The sequence below is a fragment of the Mobula birostris genome, chromosome 4, assembly GCF_030028105.1.
Source record: "Mobula birostris isolate sMobBir1 chromosome 4, sMobBir1.hap1, whole genome shotgun sequence".
Taxonomy (NCBI): Eukaryota; Metazoa; Chordata; class Chondrichthyes; order Myliobatiformes; family Myliobatidae; genus Mobula; species Mobula birostris.
Window position 1 is genome coordinate 175,081,712 of NC_092373.1, and position 25,546 is coordinate 175,107,257.

Consider the following 25,546-nt stretch of genomic DNA (forward strand, 5'->3'; position numbering starts at 1 on the left):
AGGTGGTGACAGAGATGATCGATCTGGGCAAGGAGGTGGATGTTGTTTGCACGCACTTTAGCAAAGCCTTCAGAAATGTCCCACACGGTAGGATAATCCTCATTGAGACTTGGCAGATTCAAAATTGCCTTAGCCATAGAAGACAGAGGGTGGTGGTGTTGGAGAGGTGTTATTCTGACTGGAGGTGTGTGATCAGTGATGTTCCACAAGGATTAGTACTGAGACCTCTGCTGCTTGCAGTATGTAGTATGTAATTTTTTTTTTAATTAGCCATACATTGTGGAGTACGCTCTTCTGGCCCCTTGAGCCACACCACCCCAGCAATTCTACAAACCTGATTAATCCTAACCTAGGCATGGGACAATTTACAACAACCAATTAACCTATCCAGTATGCCTTTGGACTGTGGTAGGTTAAATGGAGACCCGGGAAACCCACACATTCCACAGAGACTCCTTACATGGAATTGAACTCTGAACTTCAGAATGCTCCATGCTGTAATAGCAGCAGAGGTGGAGAGGGTTGTAAAGAAGCTGTTCAGATCTCCCACTCAAGGGTCTCTTCAATGTCAATAAGACCAAGCCCAGACTGGGTGATAGCTTTACCAAGCACCTGCACTGTCTATAGCCATCTAGTACTCCCAGTTGCTAGCTATCTTAATTCTCCTCCCCGTTCCCATCCTCTGCCAGATGGGGCCAAACACAAACAAGAAGAACAGCATTTCATATTCCACTAACATAGTCTACAGCTAATGGCACGAATATTGAATTCTCCAATTCCAGGTAAATTGTTCATCCTCTAGCCCTTTCTCTTTCCTTGTGATCTCTCCAGGTCTTCTCCCACATCCCCTTCTTTCCACACACCACCTTACTGCACACTCAACCCCCCCCCACTCCATTTATCCATCACACACATACTTCTACTGTCCCCATCTGCCGTCCCCACCTCCCTTATTTGGTTCCCTGCCCCACCTTCCTTTATCTGCAGCCGTTTTGTTACCTCCACCTATCAATCTCCCCCAGCCTCTATCACTATACTTTTCCTACATCTATTAAAATTCAATCAACCCTTCCAAACTCAGATCCACCATCCCTCCCCTTCAACTCTTTATGTTGGCTATCACCTTCTCACCCCTACTCTTTCAGTCCAAATGAAGGGCCACGACATTTCCTCCACAAATGTTGCCTGACCTGGCGAGTTCCTTGAGTCGGGAGACAGCGCACATGCTCTTGTCTACAGCAATGGTTTAGTGCTTCTGGTCCAACCACATTGAATACATGACCGAGAAAACTCGCGAACACCTCTACTTCCACAGGAGGCTAAAGAAATTTGGCATGTGCCTGTTGACTCTTACAATTTTTATTGATGTACTATAGAAAGTATTCTATTTGGATGCATAATGGCCAGGTATGGCAACTGCTCTGCATATGAAAGAGAATTGTGAACACAGTTCAGAACATCACAGGAACCAGGCTCCCCCTATAGACTCTGATGATACTTCTCCCTGCCTCACTAAAACAGCCAGTACAATCAAAGGCTCTACCCACCCCAGTTGTTCTCTCTTCCCACACCCCTCCCAAATCAGCTTCTATTCCACTGTTATCAAACTTTTGTAATTTAAGATGCACTCTTGGCCCACTCGTCTGAGTGCTACTGGTACCATGTAACGCAGTACTACCTGTCGCATGGTCGGGTGGTCAGCGACTAAACCGGCTCCCCCACCAGGCTTGCCTGGTGGGGAGGGTGGCTAGACACCCTGCAGGATGAAAAACAAGACCTGTCAAAGGGCGAATGAACCCTCTCGTAGGGTCAACGGCCATCTAGCAAACCCGTGTCGTGAAGCGCGGAAAGGGCATCCCTTGCATCGAAGCTTGGTCTGGCCATTCACTGCAACAGAACTTCCCCCAGCCGTCTTGGACCCCACCATGCCGTTGGATCCAGGAGGGGATGTCGAGAGGGTGGGTCTGGACCTGTGCAACCCCCTGCTCACCTAAAATCCATCCACGCACACGCTGTTTCTTTCTGAGGAGTGGGGTACCACCCCACTAACTGACTGAAAGGAACCATCATCATCCTATGGGATGGATAGCCAGAGAGAAGAGAGAGAGACGCTTGGCCCACAATCTACCTCATTATCAACTTGCACCTTACTGTTTACCTGCATTGTGCTTTTTCAGTAGCTTTTACATTTCATTCTGCATTCTTATTGTTTTACTTTATTCTAGCTCAAGGCACTGTGTAATAATTTGATCAGTATAAACAGTATGCAAGACAAGCTATTCATTGTATTTTGGTACAGGTAACAATAATAAACCAATACCAATAGCTCATTTTCGCACCTTCATTGTCTTCTAGCTCTTGACCCCTCATTGAGAACAGTTTCTCTCACTTTGTTCTGTTTTAAAATATTCCCATCACATCCCTTCACTACTTCCTCTGCTCCACGGAGAACACCATAGCCTGACAGTTCACCCATAGAGACTGGAGAAGTAGAGAATGCTCCCAGTACAGTGGTTAATGTTCAGGTTGATTTTCTTCTTTCCACACACAGTGATTTTTCCTGGTTACCCTGTGACTGAGCAGTTAATAAAATTCCCTGCTCAATTAACAAAACAGCATCAGATTAATAACCCTAAGTACACCAAGGGACATTTTAAATATTTTATAATGCTCCCCACTGGGACTATATTAACTACGATCTGTTGTGTTTGTGAACTAAAGTTTAACATACATTTGGAATTATAATTAATGCATTTATTTTTTAATAAACACACTCAAAGTGGAATCTGGACCGATAGCCGACGTGAAGGGTCTTGACCTGAAACGATGACCTTCGTCTGGTCAGGGAGAGTGAGGAGGTGATAGAGAGGAGCTGCCAGCAGGTGGTCACGCCGGGGCCACGGGAGGCAGACAAGTGGGTCACGGTTAGGAGGGGGAAGGGGAAAGGTCAGGTAATAGGGAGTACCCCGGTGGCTGTGCCCCTTAACAACAGGTACTCCTGTTTGAGTACTGTTGGGGGGGACAGCTTACCCGGGGGAAGCGACAGTGGCCGTGCCTCCGGCACAGAGTCTGGCCCTGTAGCTCAGAAGGGTAGGGAAAGGAAGAGGAGGGCAGTTGTGATAGGGGACTCGATAGTAAGGGGGTCAGATAGGCGATTCTGTGGACGCAGTCCAGAGACCCGGATGGTAGTTTGCCTCCCTGGTGCCAGGGTCCGGGATATTTCTGATCATGTCCAAGATATCCTGAAGTGGGAGGGTAAGGAGCCAGAGGTCGTAGTACACATAGGTACCAATGACATAGGTAGGAAAAGGGATGAGGTCCTGAAAGGAGAATATAGAGAGCTAGGAAGGGAGTTGAGAAAAAGAACCGCAAAGGTAGTAATCTCGGGATTACTGCCTGTGCCACGCAACAGTGAGAGTAGGAATGCGATGAGGTGGAGGATAAATGCGTGGCTGAGGGATTGGAGCAGGGGGCAGGGATTCAAGTTTTTGGATCATTGGGACCTCTTTTGGCGCAGGCGTGACCTGTACAAAAAGGATGGGTTGCACTTGAATCCTAGGGGGACCAATATCCTGTCAGGGAGATTAGCGGGGGCTACTGAGGTGACTTTAAACTAGAATGGTTGGGGGGTGGGAATCAAATTAAAGAGGCTAGGCGTGAGGAGGTTAGTTCACTACAGGGGGATGGGAACCAGTGCAGAGAGACAGAGGGGTGTAAAGTGAGGGTAGAAACAAAAAGTACTATGGAGAAAAGTAAAAGTGGCAGGCCGACAAATCCAGGGCAAGCATTAAAAAGGGCCACTTTTCAGCGTAATTGTATAAGGGCTAAGAGAGTTGTAAAAGAGCGCCTGAAGGCTTTGTATGTCAATGCAAGGAGCATTCGTAATAAGGTGGATGAATTGAAAGTACAGATTGTTATTAATGATTATGATATAGTTGGGATCACAGAGACATGGCTCCAGGGTGACCAGGGATGGGAGCTCAACGTTCAGGGATATTCAATATTCAGGAGGGATAGACATGAAGGAAGGGGAGGTGGGGTGGCATTGCTGGTTAAAGAAGAGATTAACACAATAGAAAGGAAGGACATAAGCCGGGAAGATGTGGAATCGATCTGGGTAGAGCTGCGTAACACTAAGGGGCAGAAGACGCTGGTGGGAGTTGTGTACAGGCCACCTAACAGTAGTAGTGAGGTCGGAGATGGTATTAAACAGGAAATTAGAAATGTGTGCAATAAAGGAACAGCAGTTATAATGGGTGACTTCAATCTACATGTAGATTGGGTGAACCAAATTGGTAAAGGTGCTGAGGAAGAGGATTTCTTGGAATGTATGCGGGATGGTTTTTTGAACCAACATGTCGAGGAACCAACTAGAGAGCAGGCTATTCTAGACTGGGTATTGAGCAATGAGGAAGGGTTAATTAGCAATCTTGTCGTGAGAGGCCCCTTGGGTAAGAGTGACCATAATATGGTGGAATTCTTCATTAAGATGGAGAGTGACGTAGTTAATTCAGAAACAAAGGTTCTGAACTTAAAGAGGGGTAACTTTGAAGGTATGAGACGTGAATTAGCTAAGATAGATTGGCAAATGACACTTAAAGGATTGACGGTGGATATGCAATGGCAAGCATTTAAAGGTTGCATGGATGAACTACAACAATTGTTCATCCCAGTTTGGCAAAAGAATAAATCAAGGAAGGTAGTGCACCCGTGGCTGACAAGAGAAATTAGGGATAGTATCAATTCCAAAGAAGAAGCATTCAAATTAGCCAGAGAAAGTGGCTCACCTGAGGACTGGGAGAAATTCAGAGTTCAGCAGAGGAGGACAAAGGGCTTAATTAGGAAGGGGAAAAAAGATTATGAGAGAAAACTGGCAGGAAACATAAAAACGGACTGTAAAAGCTTTTATAGATATGTAAAAAGGAAAAGACTGGTAAAGACAAATGTAGGTCCGCTGCAGACAGAAACAGGTGAATTGATTATGGGGAGCAAGGACATGGCAGACCAATTGAATAATTACTTTGGTTCTGTCTTCACTAAGGAGGACATAAATAATCTTCCAGAAATAGTAGGGGACAGAGGGTCCAGTGAGATGGAGGAACTGAGTGAAATACATGTTAGTAGGGAAGTGGTGTTAGGTAAATTGAAGGGATTAAAGGCAGATAAATCCCCAGGGCCAGATGGTCTGCATCCCAGGGTGCTTAAGGAAGTAGCCCAAGAAATAGTGGATGCATTAGTGATAATTTTTCAAAACTCGTTAGATTCTGGACCAGTTCCTGAGGATTGGAGGGTGGCTAATGTAACTCCACTTTTTAAAAAAGGAGGGAGAGAGAAACCGGGGAATTATAGACCAGTTAGCCTAATGTCGGTGGTGGGGAAACTGCTGGAGTCAGTTATCAAGGATGTGATAACAGCACATTTGGAAAGCGGTGAAATGATCGGACAAAGTCAGCATGGATTTGTGAAAGGAAAATCATGTCTGACGAATCTCATAGAATTTTTTGAGGATATAACTAGTAGAGTGGATAGGGGAGAACCAGTGGATGTGGTATATTTGGATTTTCAGAAGGCTTTTGACAAGGTCCCACACAGGAGATTAGTGTGCAAACTTAAAGCACACAGTATTGGGGTAAGGTATTGGTGTGGGTGGAGAGTTGGTTAGCAGACAGGAAGCAAAGAGTGGGAATAAACGGGACCTTTTCAGAATGGCAGGCGGTGACTAGTGGGGTACCGCAAGGCTCAGTGCTGGGACCCCAGTTGTTTACAATATATATTAATGACTTGGATGAGGGAATTAAATGCAGCATCTCCAAGTTTGCGGATGACATGAAGCTGGGTGGCAGTGTTAGCTGTGAGGAGGATGCTAAGAGGATGCAGGGTGACTTGGATAGGTTGGGTGAGTGGGCAAATTTATGGCAGATGCAATTTAATGTGGATAAATGTGAAGTTATCCACTTTGGTGGCAAAAACAGGAAAACAGATTATTATCTGAATGGTGGCCGATTAGGAAAAGGGGAGGTGCAACGAGACCTGGGTGTCATTATACACCAGTCATTGAAAGTGGGCATGCAGGTACAGCAGGCGGTGAAAAAGGCAAATGGTATGCTGGCATTTATAGCGAGAGGATTCGAGTACAGGAGCAGGGAGGTACTACTGCAGTTGTACAAGGCCTTGGTGAGACCGCACCTGGAGTATTGTGTGCAGTTTTGGTCCCCTAATCTGAGGAAAGACATTCTTGCCATAGAGGGAGTACAAAGAAGGTTCACCAGATTGATTCCTGGGATGGCAGGACTTTCATATGAAGAAAGACTGGATGAACTGGGCTTGTACTCGTTGGAATTTAGAAGATTGAGGGGGGATTGCAGGAAGATTGTTCCCGATGTTGGGGAAGTCCAGAACGAGGGGCCACAGTTTGAGGATAGAGGGGAAGCCTTTTAGGACAGAGATTAGGAAAAACTTCTTCACACAGAGAGTGGTGAATCTGTGGAATTCTCTGCCACAGGAAACAGTTGAGGCCAGTTTATTGGCTATATTTAAGAGGGAGTTAGATATGGCCCTTGTGGCTACGGGGGTCAGGGGGTGTGGGGGGAAGGCTGGGGCGGGGTTCTGAGTTGCATGATCAGCCATGATCATAATAAATGGCGGTGCAGGCTCGAAGGGCCGAATGGCCTACTCCTGCACCTATTTTCTATGTTTCTATGTTTCTATGATATCTGTACATTTCCTCCTCAGATATCACCTGACCCACCAAGTTCCTCCAGCGGTTTGTTTCTTGCTCCAGACCCAGTACATGCAGTCTCTTGTGATTCAAGTTTTTTTTAAAATAATTTCTTGCAAATTCAAAATAGAAGGCTTACTTTGGCTCTTAAAGTCTGTGCTATTTCATTGGTATCTTTCTGCATAAACTGCAGAGATTCCATAATTATCCTGTCAGATTACTGGGAAAAGGGGAAAAGCAATAGAGTGAGCTGTCTAACCCAACAGCAGATACAACAGTAGACCAAGTCAGATAACACAGGTTAATAGTTTGAATAAATGAATCATTAAATCATGAATGAACTCAACATATAAAAGTTGAGATGCAGTCATTTCCCCAGCTGAATATAAACTTCACATAGAATTTATTATACTGCAACCCTTATTCCAACCAAGAGATAAGAGATTCTGCAGATGCTGGAAATCTTCAGCAATACACACATGTTGGAGGAACTCAGCAGATGAGGTAGTATCTATGGAGTGCCAAGACCCTTCATCTAGGGTAGAATTTGGGAGGGGGAGATTGATGGGAATACAAGAACTTTCAAAAAAAGGGATCAATGATGGATTAATGTACAAACCCCATTTCCAGAAAAGTTGGGATATTTTCAAAATGCAATAAAAACAAAAATCTGTGATATGTTAATTCACGTGAACCCTTATTTAACTGACAAAAGTACAAAGAAAAGATTTTCAATAGTTTTACTGACCAACTTAATTGTACTTTGTAAACATACACAAATTTAGAATTTGATGGCTGCAACACACTCAACAAAAGTTGGGACAGAGTTAAGATAAGATTGAAAAGTGCACAGAATATTCAAGTAACACCGGTTTGGAAGACTCCACATTAAGCAGGCTAATTGGTAGCAGGTGAGGCATCATGACTGGGTATAAAAGTAGCGTCCATCAAAGGCTCAGTCTTTGCAAGCAAGGATGGGTCGTGGCTCACCCCTTTGTGCCAAAATTCGTAAGAATTGTTAGTCAGTTCAAAAGGAACGTTTCTCAACGTAAGATTGCAGAGAATTTAGGTCTTTCAACATCTACAGGACATAATATTGTGAAAAGATTCAGAGAATTCAGAAACATCTCAGTGCGTAAAGGGCAAGGTCGGAAACCACTGTTGAATGCGCGTGATCTTCCAGCCCTCAGGCGGCACTGCCTAAGAAACCGTCATGCTACTGTGACAATTATAGCCACCTGGGCTCGGGAGTACTTCGGAAGACCATTGTCACTCAACACAGTCCATCACTGCATCCAGAAATGCAACTTGAAACTGTATTACGCAAGGAGTAAGTCATACATCAACTCTATGCAGAAATGCCGGCGAGTTCTCCGGCCCGAGCTCATCTCAGATGGACCGAAAGACTGTGGAACCGTGTGTCGTGAAACGGGCGTTGAGTTCTCCGTGCCAAAGATGAAAACGACCATCTAGATTGTTATCAGCGAAAGGTGCAAAAGCCAGCATCTGATGGTATGGGGGTGCATCAGTGCCCACGGCATGGGTGAGTTGCATGTATGTGAAGGTACCATCGACTCTGAGGTGTATATTAGGATTTTAGAGAGACAGATGTTGCCATGAAGGCGACGTCTCTTCCCGGGACATCCATGCTTGTTTCAGCAGGACAATGCCAGACCACATTCTGCACGGGCTACAACAGCGTGGCTTTGTAGACACAGAGTGCGTGTGCTTGACTGGCCTGCTGCCAGTCCAGATCTATCTCCTATTGAAAATGTATGGCGCATCATGAAGAGAATCAGACAACGGAGACCACGGACTGTTGAACAGCTGAAGTCTTATATCAAGCAAGAATGGACAAAATTTCCAATTGCAAATCTACCACAATTAGTATCCTCAGTTGCAAAACGATTAAAAAGTGTTATTAAAAGGAAAGGTGATGTAACACAATGGTAAACATGCCTCTGTCCCAACTTCTGTTGAGTGTCTTGCAGCCATCAAATTCTAAATTTGTGTATGTTTACAAAATACAATTAAGTTGGTCAGTAAAACTATTGAAAATCTTTTCTTTGTACTTTTGTCAGTTAAATAAAGGTTCACGTGAATTAACATATCACAGATTTTTGTTTTTATTGCGTTTTGGAAAATATCCCAACTTTTCTGGAAATGGGGTTTGTAAATGGGTGGGTGATGGCCAGTACAGACTTGATGGGCTAAAGGTTCTGTCTCTGTTCAAAGTGGTTCAGAGGCCATGTCCTACATTCTCTGCCATGTTCACAAACACAACAGATAGTAATTAATATAATCCCCCAGTTCTGATATCAGAAATTGACCTCTATTTTGATTGATCTCAATAACTGAACCATCTGAACTATTTACTTGCCTCCATCGATGCTGCCTGACCTAGTGCCCTTATTCCAACCAACCCAGCAGTATGCACAGAAGTACTATATCAGGTGATTAAACATGAAAACTTTGTACAAAGCACCATCAAATTAATACCCAAATCTTCATACATTGTAAACTGCACTTCAAGAAAGATTGAAGATTAATAAATATTAGCTTTATTGGTCACATGTACAGTACATCAAAACAAAGAGTGAAATGTGTTGTTTGTGTCAACGTCCAACGTAGTCTGAGGATGTGCTGGGTACAGCCCACAAGTGCCTCCATGCTTTCCGTGGCAAAATAACATGCCCACAACTAACTCACTCTAACCCCATACAACTTTGAAATGTGGGAGGAAACTGAAAAACCTGGAGGAAACCCACACAGTCACAGGGAGAATGTACAAAACTCTTTATAGATAGCATCAGAACTGAGCCACCCAAACAATTCAAATTGGCACTATTCAGAATTTTGAAATTGTAACATAAGAGCTGATCAATCAGCTATCATCCTCAAATGACAAAATACATAGAGCCAATCTAACTCCCATCTTGTTGCATCCTAACCTCTCTTCCTCTGTTACAGAGGAAGGGGAGCTTTCCAGCCCTGTGCTTGTTATTCAAATTTTTCAATACCTCAATTCCCATTTATAGGGGAACTCAACAATGGCCCCGAGAATTAACTCCCTGGGTTTAACATCCCAAAATATTTTATTTCTTCCTGGAGTATGAAAATTACAGGAAGATGAGTAAATCTGCAAAGATATAGTTTATTAAAGTGCTCAAATACAACATGCTACAAACTACAAAAAAACCAAACAATGGAAGACAAAATTTATCAACTGTAATTCTGTTACAACATTTGTAAACAAAGTGTACATGGTTACATAAAACAAAAAGAGTAGTAATTAAAGCTAGATAGTTCATTTGAGATTAAGAAAAAATATAAAATCAATTCTACAAACTAGACTTTATGCATTGGTACGCACAGCGTCAAGATACAGCATGGATACCCCATGAAATTATGCACTTCAAAATGAAGTTTGTTAAAATTCCTACACATCACTTTAATAAAAATCTGTTTGGTTCATAAAAATGGTGATGCATTAATAGGTACGTGAATTTTTATTCAACATTATGCAAGTAATGTCAAATCTAAACTACGAGGAAAATATACATGATTAAGTAAAAACAAAAACTATTTGTTGCATTATTTGGCAAAGGCACTTTCATTCTATATTTGGAAATGCAACTGTGCAAAAAGCAATTATGTTGAAAATAAGATTTAGATTGTTAATAACAGCACAGGTTACTTGAAAATCCTGTTGCTCTAGGTAAATTTGACAAACCAAATGCTCTCATTGTGCAAACATATTCATTTCCAAAATTTCAGAATAACAATATAGCATTGTTATCTTGACCATGGTACTGACCTGTGAGTGTCAAGCACCTCATTTTGTTTTTAGGATGTGATTAAGGCACTGATGGAAAGTGGCTTTGAGAGGTTCTTGGGCTGTAATTGTGTACAACCTACATTCAACACAGGCATGATCTCATTATTGTGTTTCAGAGGAGCAAACTCACTGGAAGCATTCAGGACTTTTTGCTCACAGCAAGGCCAGGTTTTTGTCCAATTATAGCTTGTGACATTAAAGAATAGATACAAGGCATTGAACTCCTTCATGTCTTTGTTTAGCACAGCTCCTCCACACAGTATACCCAAATGTATCCAATGTACTCAATATCCACTTACTACCTATATCATGCAAAATAATTTTTTAACTATTTCTTTTTAGTGAGTTTCAGCAATGGGTTTGAGTAGAAAATACCAGGGTTCAACCATAATGTACCTTAATTCCTTGCAATGATTTCTCATGGATCAAATGTAACAGTGTTAACCATTTATAGAGTCGGACTGTCAGCTCAGTTAACCAAGTGTGTAATAGTCACCTCATCCTAAACTGTACCTTTGTCCATTGCTTTTCCATTCTTAAAAATGGGTACTCAAAACTACAAAACATTCCCATTGTTCATTAAACAGAGTCATGTCCTTCAGTCCACCGCATCTTTGCTGCTCACTGCATCTACCTACAGTACTTAAATCACTTTTACCACATTAGATCAAAGTTTTCTACACCTTTTTGATTCAAGCATGTGAACCGATAACCAAGACTTGAAGACTACAACCAGTAAACTGCGTCTATATAGATTCTAAGGAAGAATGCAGTAATGGAATTGAGAGTAGACTCATATGGAGCAACAGTACAGGCCACATGGGCCAAGTGGTCAGTTTCTGTGATGCAGACAAAATCCTGCCCCTTCCAAACATTACTACACTCTTGTTCTGTGGGCAGCTTCACAGTCCTCAATTGAAAGTGAAAGATATGTGATAGAGATGTAGTACTGTTAGCAACAATCTCATTTATCAGGATGCTCAGCTCTCACATAGAGAACTACATAACATATAACATAATACTTAGGTCTCTCATTGCTGCCTCATGAAGAAAATTATGAAAAAGCTTTTGGGTAAAAAATCAACTTTGTTTAACAAATTCCACTGGAGGCACTTTCAGAAGTCATGGTGATGGGGCTGGTAGCTCCAGTTTGGAATCATCCCCAACATCATCACTTCCATGTCCATATAACCATATAACAATTACAGCATGAAAACAGGCCATCTCGGCCCTTCTAGTCCATGCCAAACTCTTACTCTCACCTAGTCCCACCAACCTGCACTCAGCCCATAACCCTCCATTCTTTTCCTGTCCATGTATCTATCCAATTTAACTTTAAACGACAACATCGAACCTGCCTCAACCACTTCTGCTGGAAGCTTGTTCCACACAGCTACCACTCTCTGAGTAAAGAAGTTCCCCCTCATGTTACCCCTTTAACTCTCAACTCATGTCCTCTTGTTTGAATCTCCCCCACTCTCAATGGAAAAAGCCTATCCACGTCAACTCTATCTATCCCCCCTCCAAATTTTAAATACCTCTATCAAGTCCCCCCTCAACCTTCTATGTTCCAAAGAATAAAGGCCCAACTTGTTCATAAAGAAAGCTTCTGGTACAATGGCCTTCATAAATCAAAGTACTAAATACAGGATGGGGTGTTATGCTGAAGTTGTACAAGATGTTGGTGAGGCCTAATTTGGAATATTGTGTGCAGTTTTGGTTGCCTGTCTACAGATTGAAACAAGGTTGAAAGAGTACACAGAGAAAATCCACAAGGATTTTGCCGGGTTTAGAGGATCTGAGTTATAAGGAAAGATTGAATAGGTTAGGATTTTATTCCTTAGAACATAGAAGTCTGAGGGGAGATTTGATAGAGGTATACAAAATTATGAGGGTTATTGATAGAATAAATGAAAGCAGGCTTTTTCCACTGTGGTTGGGTGGGACTACAACCAGAGGTCATGGGTTAAGGATGGAAGGTGAAACGTTTAAAGGAACACAAGGGGAAACTTCTTCACTCAGAGGGTCGTGGGAGTGTGGAACGATCTGCCAGCACAAGTGGTGCATGCCAGCTCGATTTCAGTGTTTAAGCGAAGCCTGGATAGGTACATGGATAGTAGGGATATTGAGGGCTATGGTCCTGGTGCAGGTCAATGGAAGTAGGCAGTTTAAATGGTTCAGCATGGACTAGATGGGCTGAAGGGCCTGTTTCTGTGTTGTACTTTTCTAGCTTTGACCTTTCCCCCATACCAAATTCACAATCCATCATCATCAATCAGTTAAAAGGGGTCTGAAGAGAAGTGAGTAAAAAAAAACTTTTTGAAAATCATAACATGGTGTTCTAAAACATCACATCCTCCTAAGGGAGACAGTAGAGTACATGGAAAGGGAAAAAAAAACAGCACACCAGCAGGTTATCACTCATCTTCCTCAGAATATGCAATAACAAAAATGAACATATTGTGGGCCATAGCCATTGGCCAATTATATAGGTACTGCCTCATTAGAACAGGTGGATGGTCCTCATTCCAAAATCTGATGACATTAATAAATTAAAATCAATTGACAGGCAGCAGCCCAATAACATGAAGCCAATAGTATTGAGAATATTTAGTAAAATCTTCGCTAAAAGATCGTTAGATTCAGTCACTATTGACAGTCATCAGAAAAGAATTTGTTGAGGCCACTCATGGATACAATCAAAATATTGCCATTTTAAACAGTTCAATGATGGGGGCCAAGAGAAATCATAAAGATCTGATAATGTCTTTTTAAATAGAACTTACAAAGGTATTTGCTTCTTTTAGCCACAAGCTTGGGTAGGAAGGAAGTTGATGTGCATTTAGTGAACCTCAATTCAGACCTATATACCAACTCCAATACTCATTGAAAACATCAAAGCCAGGACTTTACCAATTCCCATCATAAGAGGGATTAGATAGGTGATCTGTTTTTCCCCATTTTATTTAACGCTGTGAAAAACTTCAAGGTAAACTGTCTATTGTTCTTTATTCATTGTATCTCATTGCCTAATTGTAATCTCCAAATAAGCCCAAAACCAGGCTCTTTCCTAATTTACTGGGAGTTTCACCAAACAAGGGTGGGGTGCATTAAAACAATGGTGTTCAACTTTCTCTAAACTTCTTGATGAAATACATGCTATAGATAGTTCATAAAAATCAACGATTTCATGGCTATACAATCCATCCCAAAGTGTTGTGTGTGATCGATCAGATGTGTAAATACTGATGCAATGTCAAACTAACATGACTATGTATATCCCTGGATACGGACATCATCAGTTCCAGGATACATAAGCTAAACGTGGCTGCCTCCAAGGCCCCCAGCATCCAAACCCTCGGTAGACTGAGACGAAGATGGGCGAGAACTGCGGGACCGAGAACGCCCATTAATTCCCAGCGGCGTCCCAAGGTGATGACTCAGCTGTGACACCGTTTCATCAGATTCCCAGCGTTCCAGCTCCTCTCGTACCAAGCGCTCCATCTGCTCTCTGTGAATGTCATTGTCCCGACCCAGGCGCTCGTCCTGTGGGACAAAGGATCATTTTACTCACATCACATATTGGAAGCTTCATTTAAAGTTTATAAACAGTAACTGCTCCTTGTGATTCATCTTCTGGGATCAGGCTGAAAATCTGGAGTTGATGCAGGTCTAAGGTATCAGATTCTGAGAGTTTATAGCTGTCAGCTAAGGGCTAGAGGTGGAGGCAGGCATGCATTAATTAAAGAAAAATTAAACATAGGAAGAACAGGTAGCAGGAGATTGTCATTCAACCCTGAAGCACTCTCAAAGTTCAAAGCAAAGTTATACTAAACATATAATAAACTGAGTAAAAACAAGAAAATCTGCAGATGCTTGACTGATACTAAACGGATTCGTTTTGCAGAAATGCATAGTAGAAGAAAGAAATACAATAGATTCAATGAAAAACTACACACAAAGACTGACAAACAACGGATGTGCAAAAGAAAACAATCTGTGCAAATAAAAAAAATAATAAATAATACTGAGAACATACTCTAAATTTGTCCACTTATAACACTTATCTAACAATCCTAGTTCTGGCAGATTCAAGATTTTCTTAGTGGAGTGAGGGCAGGGGTAAATTTTTTTTCTGTTTGTACATTCACTTCCAAACATCACCTCGAAACAGCCTCTCACTTCAAGGCTTCTCTCCTTATTCCTGATCTTCACCAGATTAAATAGTTTCCTGCTGCCCATAGTGCAAAGTGATCATTTGTAGAAACACCAAAAAAAAGCCAAATTACACTTAAAAACCATTTTTTTCCCTTATCCAGACATCAACTGACTTACTGAAAAAAAATCAGTACAGCTGATGTAGTTCAAATTGAAAATCTTTATTTTTCTTTAGGGCTTTAGGACTGGGAGCAGAGATGAAAACAAAGGACCAATTTTTTAAAAAAACATGATCAAGAGCTCTGTTAATGTTGATAAAATCCATCAATAATTCAGATGGGCTCACCTCTGTAACACCATCCAGCAACCTGCCCAGTACGTCCCTCCTTTTCAGCTTGGCTCTCTCCATGGCTTCCAACTTCACAATCACCGCATCAATTTTTGACACGATGCTCCCAATGGAATGCTCCATTCGATCCACACGCCTCACAAGGCTAAGCATCAAAGAAACAAGATACAATTAGAAATATAGCTTTAAAATTAACTATACATGTTTAATTATACAGTTACTGCTTACAGATTTACATAGCCTCTATTGAATAGCAGTGAATAATTTATTAAACTACTTGGTCAAATATTTCTGGCAGAGATTTTGAATTCCAAGAATATTTTTGTTGTATTTGGTAAACACAAATGTCACAGGTTCAGATAAGGAACTGCATTCTCAAAAGCTGACTGTACTCTTTCATGAGATAGAACTCTTCAGCACTAAGTTGCCCACTGGTGAGTGTACCTGCTTTGATAAGGGCTCACTGTAGAAGCTGAAACAACCAACGTCATACTCTTCAAACAAGGCGAAGATTGATGTTGCCCACCTCTGCTTCAATCACTGTGAACACTGGGAGTTAACTGATGAGATTGCCAATGGGTAAGAAAATTACAGTGCTGGGCTATCAAGAGACCCTCACAGAGAACAAGTTTGTATTTTGTAAGCCAGGTAATGGGGCAAGTGGAAATGACTCTACTGCGAATCAGTGTTAGAAGACACGACCACTTTGCTCTTCGAGCATTCACTTACTGTTTTAAAATTACAGTGTCTGCTTACAGCAACCATTTAGAATATTCCAAAACGCAATTCCTCACTAAAAAAAATCTCCTTCTACTTCTGACGAAGGGTCTCAGCCTGAAATGTCGACTGCACCTCTTCCTACAGATGCTGCCTGGCCTGCTGCGTTCACCAGCAACCTTGATGTGTGTTGCCTGAATTTCCAGCATCTGCAGAATTCCTGTTATTTTCCTTCTACTTCTGGTTCCTTTGCTGTTTACCTTCAATATATCCCCTACAGTTACTAACCACTTAGTCCATGAAACAGTTTCTCCTTATCCATTTCAAGTAGGAAGTATGACTACTTCCATTAAATCTCCTGTTAAGCATTGCTGGTTTAAGAAAAATAATCTCAAATCTCCAGTCTCTCAGCATTCCTGAAGATCCCCCTGTTACCATTCTATCATATTCCCTCGCTTCCTTGTCAAGGCCCTTTCATTCCCACTACAAGTGGGATCACCAAGAGTGGATACACTAAGAGAGACCTAATCTTAAACACACACACACACAAAATGCTGGAGGAACTCAGCAGGTCAGGCAGCATCTATGGAGAGGAATAAACAATCATTGTTTTCAGCCGAGCCCTTCATCAAGACATAGGAAGAGGCCTAATCTGCAGTTTAGGTGGTTCCAATGGTTTTTTTCCCTGCATTTTCTAATTTTATCAGCAAATATCTCCCTGTTTTTGTACTCCCATGACTCTATTACTTAATTCAAGGTTAAACATTTTTTTAAAGTAATTAAATAGTTGCATTTCCTCAAAGAGAACTTTTCTTGGATCATTGGGTTTGTAATTCTGCACTATAAATTGCAATCTTTAGCCAATATTATCTCTACTCATTCTTCCTACCGAAAAGAATCAGATCTCTATCATCTGCATTGAGTTACATCTGCCATGTGTGACCTTCTGAAGTAAAGGATGTAATGGTCCTCCAATCTGAATTCTTACACTTGAAACTCTTCGTAGGACACCCCTGTGGAACTGCTCCCTCTTCTTCTCGAACTATGACCACTGTCTTCATCATCCTCTTCCTCGGAATCATCCATGCTCCGCGGGAAGCTTCGGCCACTGGTTGATCGAGGAAGTGAGCTTCTGTCCAGGTCCAAATCATCCTTTAAAACCAGAGGATTTAAAATATGAACTTTTAATTTATGTATATTTTCCATCAGAGGCAGAACTCAAACCGCACATACTCTTCTTCCCCCACATAAAACACAAAAGTAGCAACAGATGCTTCACAGTTCAAAGTAAATTTATTATTACAACCTTGAGATTCATTTCCTTACAGGCAGCCACAAAACAAGAAACCCAAAAGAATCCACTAAAAAAAAGACCAACGAACACCCAATGTGCAGAGAGAGGAAAAAAAAACACAAACTGGGCAAACAATAAAAACAACCAACAGCATTCAGAACGAAAGCGAGTCCATAGATTCAAGGTCTGAGACAACCACAGCAGGCCCATAGCACCCGTTAGTGAGACCTACCCCTCAAGTACCAACTTCACAGAATTAAGGGCCTGCTCTCTATTCAAAATCTGTGCAGAACAACAAAGTTGCCGGACCACAGAATCATGCTACTTGGCTGAACAGAAAGGTAAAATGAATAGGCCAACACCCAAAATAGCTTTTCTCATCTCAGAGACTTAATGTGGGAAATCTTTGAATGTACTTATGGCAAAACAACTCATGGGTCCACTAACCCAATAACACTGCTAAGATCAAAGACAAATTCACAGCTTACCAAGTCAATTCACAGCCAACTCATCTATTCTTTTGAACGATGCTTTATGTGACCTTGTATTAAAAGTGTCATTTCATTAAATATTGAAGTTCAAGTATCCACTTTTGTATCACAGATGTTTTAAATACTTAAATATAAACTAAAAATCTACTTGTAATATTTTGATATTATTTCTCATTCGGAAGTAACATTCTGTGACACTTTAAGCATGGTTGGTTAACTAATTGCAAGCTACACCTGCTTGACATTGGCTAATATTTCATTTCATATTAGTCAAGAGACTCTTTTGAAAACAAGTAATATGTAATCCATCATCTAAAGTAAGATTTCACTGAATTACACTCTACAAATCAAATAGACTTGAAGTACACTTGAACCAATATAAATGAGCCCAATCATATGGCTAACTCACTCTCTCCTTCTCCAAATCGTCCCTCATTTGTTGATGTTCATGTTCTGTCAGCTCCTGTTCCCCATCCTGATCGTATTTAGCAAAGATTGCTTCTATCTCAGCATCTGTGTGACCCCTCCTAAAAAAAAAAGAGGACAAAGTCGAAGGATTGAAATCCATATATATCAATTAAAGAACATTCTGCAACATCTGGAAAAGCTTTACTGACCCTTTCAAATCTTGTCGTAATTCATCAAAATTTATTTTTCCTCCAGCTTGTCGTAGAGTCTCCGTGATGTCATTGACAGTTGTCTTCCGCAGTCGGAGTTTCAGCATGGCCTTGCTATAACCCTAGTTAAAGGGGAAGTTTGCAGCTGGTGAGTTCTTACTAACCAGAGCAAGTTACCCATCAAGAACTTCAGACTGAACACTCATATGTGAGGCTTTGACTCTCAAATATGCCAGTTAGACCTCTGGATTTCAGAACAGTTACCGGCATTCAATTTAAAATCTCTCACCTATTTCAGGATATACTTTGGCTTTTCCTGAAATACCTTGCAAATAATTCTTCTAATTTTGAGGAGATGGTTTATAAATTAATTGCTCCTTTTCAGTAAGGAAAATCCAAATACCAAGATAAAATAAAAGCATGACTGAATGAAGAAAGATATCACATTCATGACCAGAGAGTTACAAGTGTGGGTCTGGACTAACCTGCAGCAAAGATGCCACAAATGATACAAGCTAAATGTAGCAATAAGAATGAGTCACCTCTGATTTCAGATTAGATTTTCAGGAGGAAACAATCAACAACAACACATCTGCACTTGTCCTGCACAATACTACAAAGAATGATTGGGTAAACATAAATCACTTATTTCTGATATTTTAAGTTGCTGAAAGCATCAAAGAGATACCAAAAGCCTGAATAAACATGAAATGGAAATAAAGAACACAAATAATAAAATAGAGTTCTTTGGAAAAATTAAATGAAAACAACCTTTAATCTGGGAATCTCTACCAACACCTGGGATGAAATTGGACCAAAGTAAATTGCAAGGCTGAAGATCAGCAATAAGGAATGGAATAGAGTGGCGTTTTCAGCAGTCTACCTCAATGACACAGTCTAGGAGGTGCTCTTGCTGTCACTGACCAAAACCCTTCCATATGAAACAGATTCATAAGAGATGCTGGAATCTGTGATGTTGAATTCCTCCAGCAGAATGCCTGTTGCCTTCCATATGGAAGGCCCATTGGCAATTCAATTACATCTTCTGCCTAAGGTCTTCTGCACCAAAATGGACCACAGCAAATATTTAAAACTGCAAAGGATCACTGTTGTGAGAGGATTCCATAAATCATGGGTTGGATTGTAAATCTAAGCAACCTCTGGTTAGATGACATTCTTAACAGCAAACCACAAACTAAATTACAACATATGCTATGCAGAACCTGAGACTTAAGCAAAACTTTGAACAACACATCAAGGTTGGAATGATGCAAAATCAAATACCTTCTTAATAAGGTCAGTAAGCTCCATCTCATTCCTCTGCTGGGCCATGTCAGCTTTCACTTCAGAGTAGGTGTCGTTAATGATAGCCAAAAACATGTTCTGGTTGGGCAAGCAGAACTCAAGTGAAAAACACTCCCAGGAAAAACAGTTTACAAAATGCTAGCAGATACCTTACATAATATGCTTGATGATATCCTCACCACATTAGTGATGTTATAACCACCACCCATTCTCTTTCACCAGTATTACACACCGCATACACGATGCATTCTCACAAAAGGACTCCTCAAACCCATGACATCTACCAACCAGGACAAGGATGGCTAGGACTTGGAATTCAACCACATGTGGTTTTTCTGCTAAAGCACACTAGGCTTACTGGGAAATATATTGCCTCATCACTATTTCAAAATTTGAAATCTGAGTACCCAAGAGCAGCTAGTAAGATGATCGGCCTCTATAAATTTTCATAATTATGCAGATGACTGGTAGAATCTGGGAGAATTGATGAGAATGTGATGAGAAAATAGGTAGTTTAATGAAGTGTAATTGAATGAGTGATGGTTGGTGCAAACTTAGTGTTTCTATACTATATGGATTAATCTTAACTGTTCCGAAGCTTCAGGCTGAAATCATGTATGAATCAACTTACAATAGTTCTAAACTCATTCCAGACAAAGTCATAAGACTGCAGCTCAAGTAAAATCTGGATGGATCAATGTACTATAAAACTAGATGCACATAGAATTTTCTTAACTCATCAGCAGCCACACTGGCACTCCTCCATCAGTGAAGAATACCCATGCAGAAATATTGAAATGGTGGTGCATGTAACAAAAAAAAATGAAACTGTCCTTTCATTTTCACACACCATGTCTCCATTTTGCTTTTTTTTAATATAACAAGGCTTGACTACTCACCAAGAGAATAAAGAAAATAAAGAAGACAAAAGTAGCAAAATAAACTGGTCCCAGAATCCTGTCTGCCTCCTCAACTTTGGCAAAATCGAAATCTCCCAGAATGATGCGAAATTGAGTAAAGCTGTAAGAAAGAAACAAGGAATGTGTTAAATACAAAACACGTTGTCAGTTTCCCAACAAGAGTTCTGCCACCTATACTGATATTTGTGATCTCCAGAATGCCACCACTAATCTAAGCAACATTCAAATAGTTCTGGAGAATTAGACCCACTCCTCCCTGTCATATGTTAATAAGCAGACACATATAAACAGGTCGAGCAGAGAATGAGGAAAACATGAGGTCTCCAAGGACCCAGTGAGACTTACATGCAAGCATGGAAGGTGCTGAAGTCATCAACCTGTGTACCAAAGACAAGGTACGCCAGCTGAGCATAAGCCAAGAAAACAATAAAAAACATGATGGCAAAACCCATGATATCTTTGGCACAGCGAGACATGGTAGAAGACAACTGGATCATGGTTTTATTGAAGCTAATAAATTTGAAGATCTGTGGAAACAAAAGCTTCAATGTAATAAAGCTACTTCATTTTTCAATTTAACTGTTATATAGGGTATTTAAATCCCTAAATGCCATTGGCCTTTGTTACCTCACAGTACTAACACAGGGCATCTGACAAGAAATGGAGGCAGTCAAACAGAGCTTGTTTTACTCTTTCATCATATTATGTCTGATCTGCAGCTAAACTCCTCTGCCAACCATGATTACAGTTAACCTTTGTGCAACAAAAAGTCCATTAAGAATTTCTGGAGAGAAGATCACAACCTTTCATTATTCATTAGTGCTAAAGAGTGCCAGCTGACATCAACAATGACGCTAACTTTAACTCTCTGCCCCTTGTTCTGGACTCACTATACCTTATTAAATCCCTTTATCTAATCCGGGTATATCACAGCTTTTATATAGAGATCCAGCGCAGAACAGGCCCTTCTGGCACCACCCAGCAACCCACCTATTTAACACTAGGCTAATCACAGGACAATTTACAATGTCTGATTAACCTACTAACTGATACATCTTTGGACTGTGGTTGGAAACTGGAGCACCGTGACATCACAGAAAGAATATACAAACTCCTTACAGACAACACCAGAATTGAACTTCAAACTCCAATGCCCCAAGCTGTAATAGTGTCGTGCTAACTGCTATGTTAACATATGATAATTGCTCTGCCCAAGACCTCAAACTGCAGAGGTTTGTACACAGCCCAGCCCATCCGACAATCAGCTTCCCCTTCACTGAATCAGTCTACACTTCTCATTGCCTCAGGAAAGCAGCAGTATAATCAAGGACCACTTCCAACCCGATCATTCACTTTTCTTCCTCCTTCCACTGGGCAGAAAATATATTCAGAACACACACCACCAGACTCAAAAACAGTTTCTAATCCGCTCTTCTAAGACTCTTGAACAGATCTCTTATAATGATAAAGATGAATTCCTGGTTTCTCAATCTATCTCCTGTGGTCCTTGCACCTTATTGTCTATCTGAACTGCTCCTTTTCTGTAAGTGTAACACTATATTCTGCATTCTGCGTTCCTTTTTGCTACCAAGACATACTTGTATATTTAGTGATCTGTCTGGATGGCATACAATCAAAAGCTTTTTACTGCATCTCAATGCATGTGACAATAATAAGTTAATTACCAATTAAGTAACTGTAACTATTTCAATTGGATCACACCACTAACTTCTGTGTACTAATTTTACTTCATTGTAAGGCAGCCTCTCAACAGCAATGCAAGGAAAACTAGTTGAGTATGCAATGGGTGAAAGGAGATGGTCTACTCATGTTGGTGGGAAGAAAGGACTTTCAAGGTAGTGACTAAGTTGTAAAAATGACCTTCTAACTATATGTTTTGTGTGTTCAACAACCTCATTCCCGAATGGCCAATGTATACACGCAAAATAAATTCTAAAAGGCGATACAGGACCTCCCCAGGTTATGACAAGCTTTCGTTCCTATATGATAAATGTTTACAGCCTGAACAGTTTGAAAGTTGGACGCAGCCACCAAGCAATGCGTTTTAATAAAAATGCAGGCCAACCAAGGGCAACACATAGTTAAACTGAGGTGTTCAAACAATCAGATTTCTCTGTAAGAAGCTATATTGCTGCAAACAAAAACTCCACACCTCAGAAGATGCCTACATCTCAGCAGTCTCCCAAATACTCAACCTTCTGTGTGGAAGTCTGATATTCATAACCTGAGAAGGATCCGTACCTTAAAAAATTGGTGTGGGGAAAGTTAAAAGGTTTAATCAATAAATAATCAAGACGTTCATATAAACATACCTTAATCCACACAAAAAACACAACCACTGCAGCCATGTTGTTAAACTGAACCTGCCAATATGCCAGAGACTCAAGGTTGGCATACGAATTCTGGTTCTCGAGTACCTCTCCAAGTAACTCCTCAACTACTGCTGTGCGATAGACATTGATGCAAATCGCTACCAATGACAGCTGGAAAACAAGAAAAAAAATCACTGAAATCCACAAGGGATGCAAGACATTTCTGTAGAATCAAAATTTATTTAAAATTTCGAACTTCTACAGAAGATGTTACCGTGGGAAGAATTAAGCTGTCCATTCCCACTTGGCACATCTTCAATCTATAACATACTTGAAGATACTTTTAAGAAATATTGGTGGACTCTATATACTGTAGGCAGAGTGCACCAGCTTTCTTGCTAAACACTGCCAGCAGTTCCAAAGTCCACACTTATAACGTTTTAAATTCAAGCCAACCGAAAGCAACAACTAAAAAAGACCCTTGAGACATTCAGCATCACCTCCTCTACGGTTGGGAAGTGGACGTGGTTAGAGAGGTGTTGGATGGTAGTTACAACAGCAGTCTGTTCCTACAATAAGCTTCAAGTCATGACTGTTCAGTCCAGATGAAGCTCTCAACCCCAAAAGTCCACTTTGCTCCCAGGTATCTATCATTTGAAAAGCTATCTTGTTCACCAGTGTCCTTCAGAGAAGGAAGCCTCCCATCTAGATTACATAAGGGACTGCAGATGCTGGAAATATGAGTACAATACAAAATGCTGGAGGAACTCAGAGGGTCAGGCAATATCTGTGGTGGTAAATGGTCAAAACCCTTCATCAAGACTGAAAAAAAGAGGGGAGACAGCCAGTATAAAGGGGTGAGGGGAAGGGGTAGAGCAAGAGCTAGTATTCTACTGCATTGTGAAATAACCTTTGAAAAGACAATGATGTTAGACCTGCCAGCGATATCAATATCCTGTGAACAGATATATACAAACAAAATTTCCTTTCACTTTTCTATGCTTCAGTCCCAAGTTCAAGGGTATTTCCACTTAAATAACTGTAATATTGTAGTTTGTCTACATAAAAGCCAACTGTCAAACAATCATGATAAACTTGTGGCAACTTTGCGAAGAACTGTAGTGAGATTCTATAATTGGACTTTTTGCCATTCTGCTCAATTTGAACATTAGTTCTGAGGGTAAAGGTCTAAAATATTCTAAGTTCTAATACTGATTACACTTGAAAACTTTCACAAAAAGCAGTGTAAAAAAAAAGGTCCTTTTCATTTCCAAGTTCTTTGCAAGCTAATACATCCCGAATACTTTGAGAGATTTAAGCAAATAAACTGCCAGTTAGATGCTCACCACAATGATCAGAATATCCAAACAGTTCCAGACACTCTTGAAGTAATGCAGCTTATGAACACGGATCTCCAGAAATTCTTCAACTATATAGTAGAATATGAAAACACAGAAAGCAATTTCACAGGCAGCCAGGAAATAATCAAATGAGGAGAGATAGCGAATAAGTTTCACTGTCTGAAATTGCCAAGATGAGAGTGCACCTCCAGTTGCGGGGAACTCAACCACCAACCTGCAAGATTGAGATAAAGCATCAATGTGAAACAATTTCAAAAATTGAATAAAAGTGTTTTATAATACAAGTAGAATACAAACTATTTAAAATAGGATAAATAATGATGTGCTCAATAATAAAGTGCCCAACAACAATTTGGCCATTATACTGAGAGAACTTCACTGTGATGGGAAGAGTGGAAGTTTGTGGGAGGGATACATGTGGCCACAGTAAATTAATAATCTCATTTATCCATGTCCAATCATTTTAAGTATGAGTACAGATCTGGTGATCTTCCAACCTCCTGGAGATACTAATCTACAGACCTTACAATCCACCTGACCAAGGCCCTTGTACCTTAGTGTCTGCCTTCACTGCACATTCTGTGACTGTTAACACTACATATTACATTGTTATTGCTCTCTCCTTTATGTCCTCATTGTACTAATATATTGGAATGATCCACATGGATGGCTTGCCAAATTACGGCTTTTCTCACTGTATCTTGGTCTAAGTGAAAATAATAAACCATGTGTAACTGGAACCAATGCCAGAATATCCAAACCAATCCAACCAGACTAATAATTCTATTCTTGGAACTCCAAAGACAATTGAACCACAACGTTCAAACTCTACAATCACTGCATTAATATTTCAAGTGTATTTTACCTTCTGCATACACACTCCAAACTTCGTCACTTTGATCATTGATAATCAATCTCTTACTATGAAACAGTCTTAATTGCTATTTCAATATCTTAACCTTCAAAACATACAGTATGCTGTTTTATGATTATTATGGTATCTTGTAGATGTATTATGCTTAGTCAAATGTTACTTTTAACTAAGTACTTCCTTATAATATAATTTACAACTTGATCTTGTTTTAAAGTATTCAGCTTATGATTTAACCGCCTGTTCTATCATCAAAAAGTTATTGATCATGTTTAGTTCTCTTCATTTAAGCTTTGCCACAACTGAAACTTTTAAAAAAGTGATTATCATGTTAGATCAAAATTGTTTATATTTTCTTAATATTGCATTTTTACAACTGAACACAAAAGCTAAAAGGTTTTAAATTAACAGGACCGCACAAAGAAATCATGATTTATTCCCCACCCTTTAGCTGATCTTCATGTACACCTTGCTAGCTTTGAGTTACTGAAAATTGTTCCTCCTATTGAAAACCTAATAATAATAGAACTTGTGTTGCTCAAGAATATACAATTTCAGCCAAGCTTCTAACTCA

The 25,546-nt window shown here is 40.4% G+C and overlaps 1 protein-coding gene across 2 annotated transcripts in view; it reads right to left on the minus strand.

The window, feature by feature from the left end:
• Positions 1-9,290: 9,290 nt before the first annotated feature.
• pkd2 (polycystic kidney disease 2) overlaps positions 9,291-25,546 on the minus strand; it is a 57,990-nt gene continuing 41,734 nt past the window's right edge. For both annotated transcript variants that reach the window (XM_072256539.1, XM_072256540.1), the window contains 10 exons: positions 24,087-24,315; positions 22,741-22,911; positions 20,753-20,934; positions 20,387-20,507; positions 19,467-19,565; positions 18,183-18,304; positions 17,975-18,092; positions 16,769-16,932; positions 15,061-15,208; positions 9,291-14,102 (listed from right to left, as the gene is read on the minus strand). In XM_072256539.1, the coding sequence (XP_072112640.1) occupies positions 13,875-14,102; positions 15,061-15,208; positions 16,769-16,932; positions 17,975-18,092; positions 18,183-18,304; positions 19,467-19,565; positions 20,387-20,507; positions 20,753-20,934; positions 22,741-22,911; positions 24,087-24,315 (1,582 nt within the window). In that variant the 3' untranslated portion in view covers positions 9,291-13,874. The remainder of the gene's footprint in view (positions 14,103-15,060; positions 15,209-16,768; positions 16,933-17,974; positions 18,093-18,182; positions 18,305-19,466; positions 19,566-20,386; positions 20,508-20,752; positions 20,935-22,740; positions 22,912-24,086; positions 24,316-25,546) is intronic.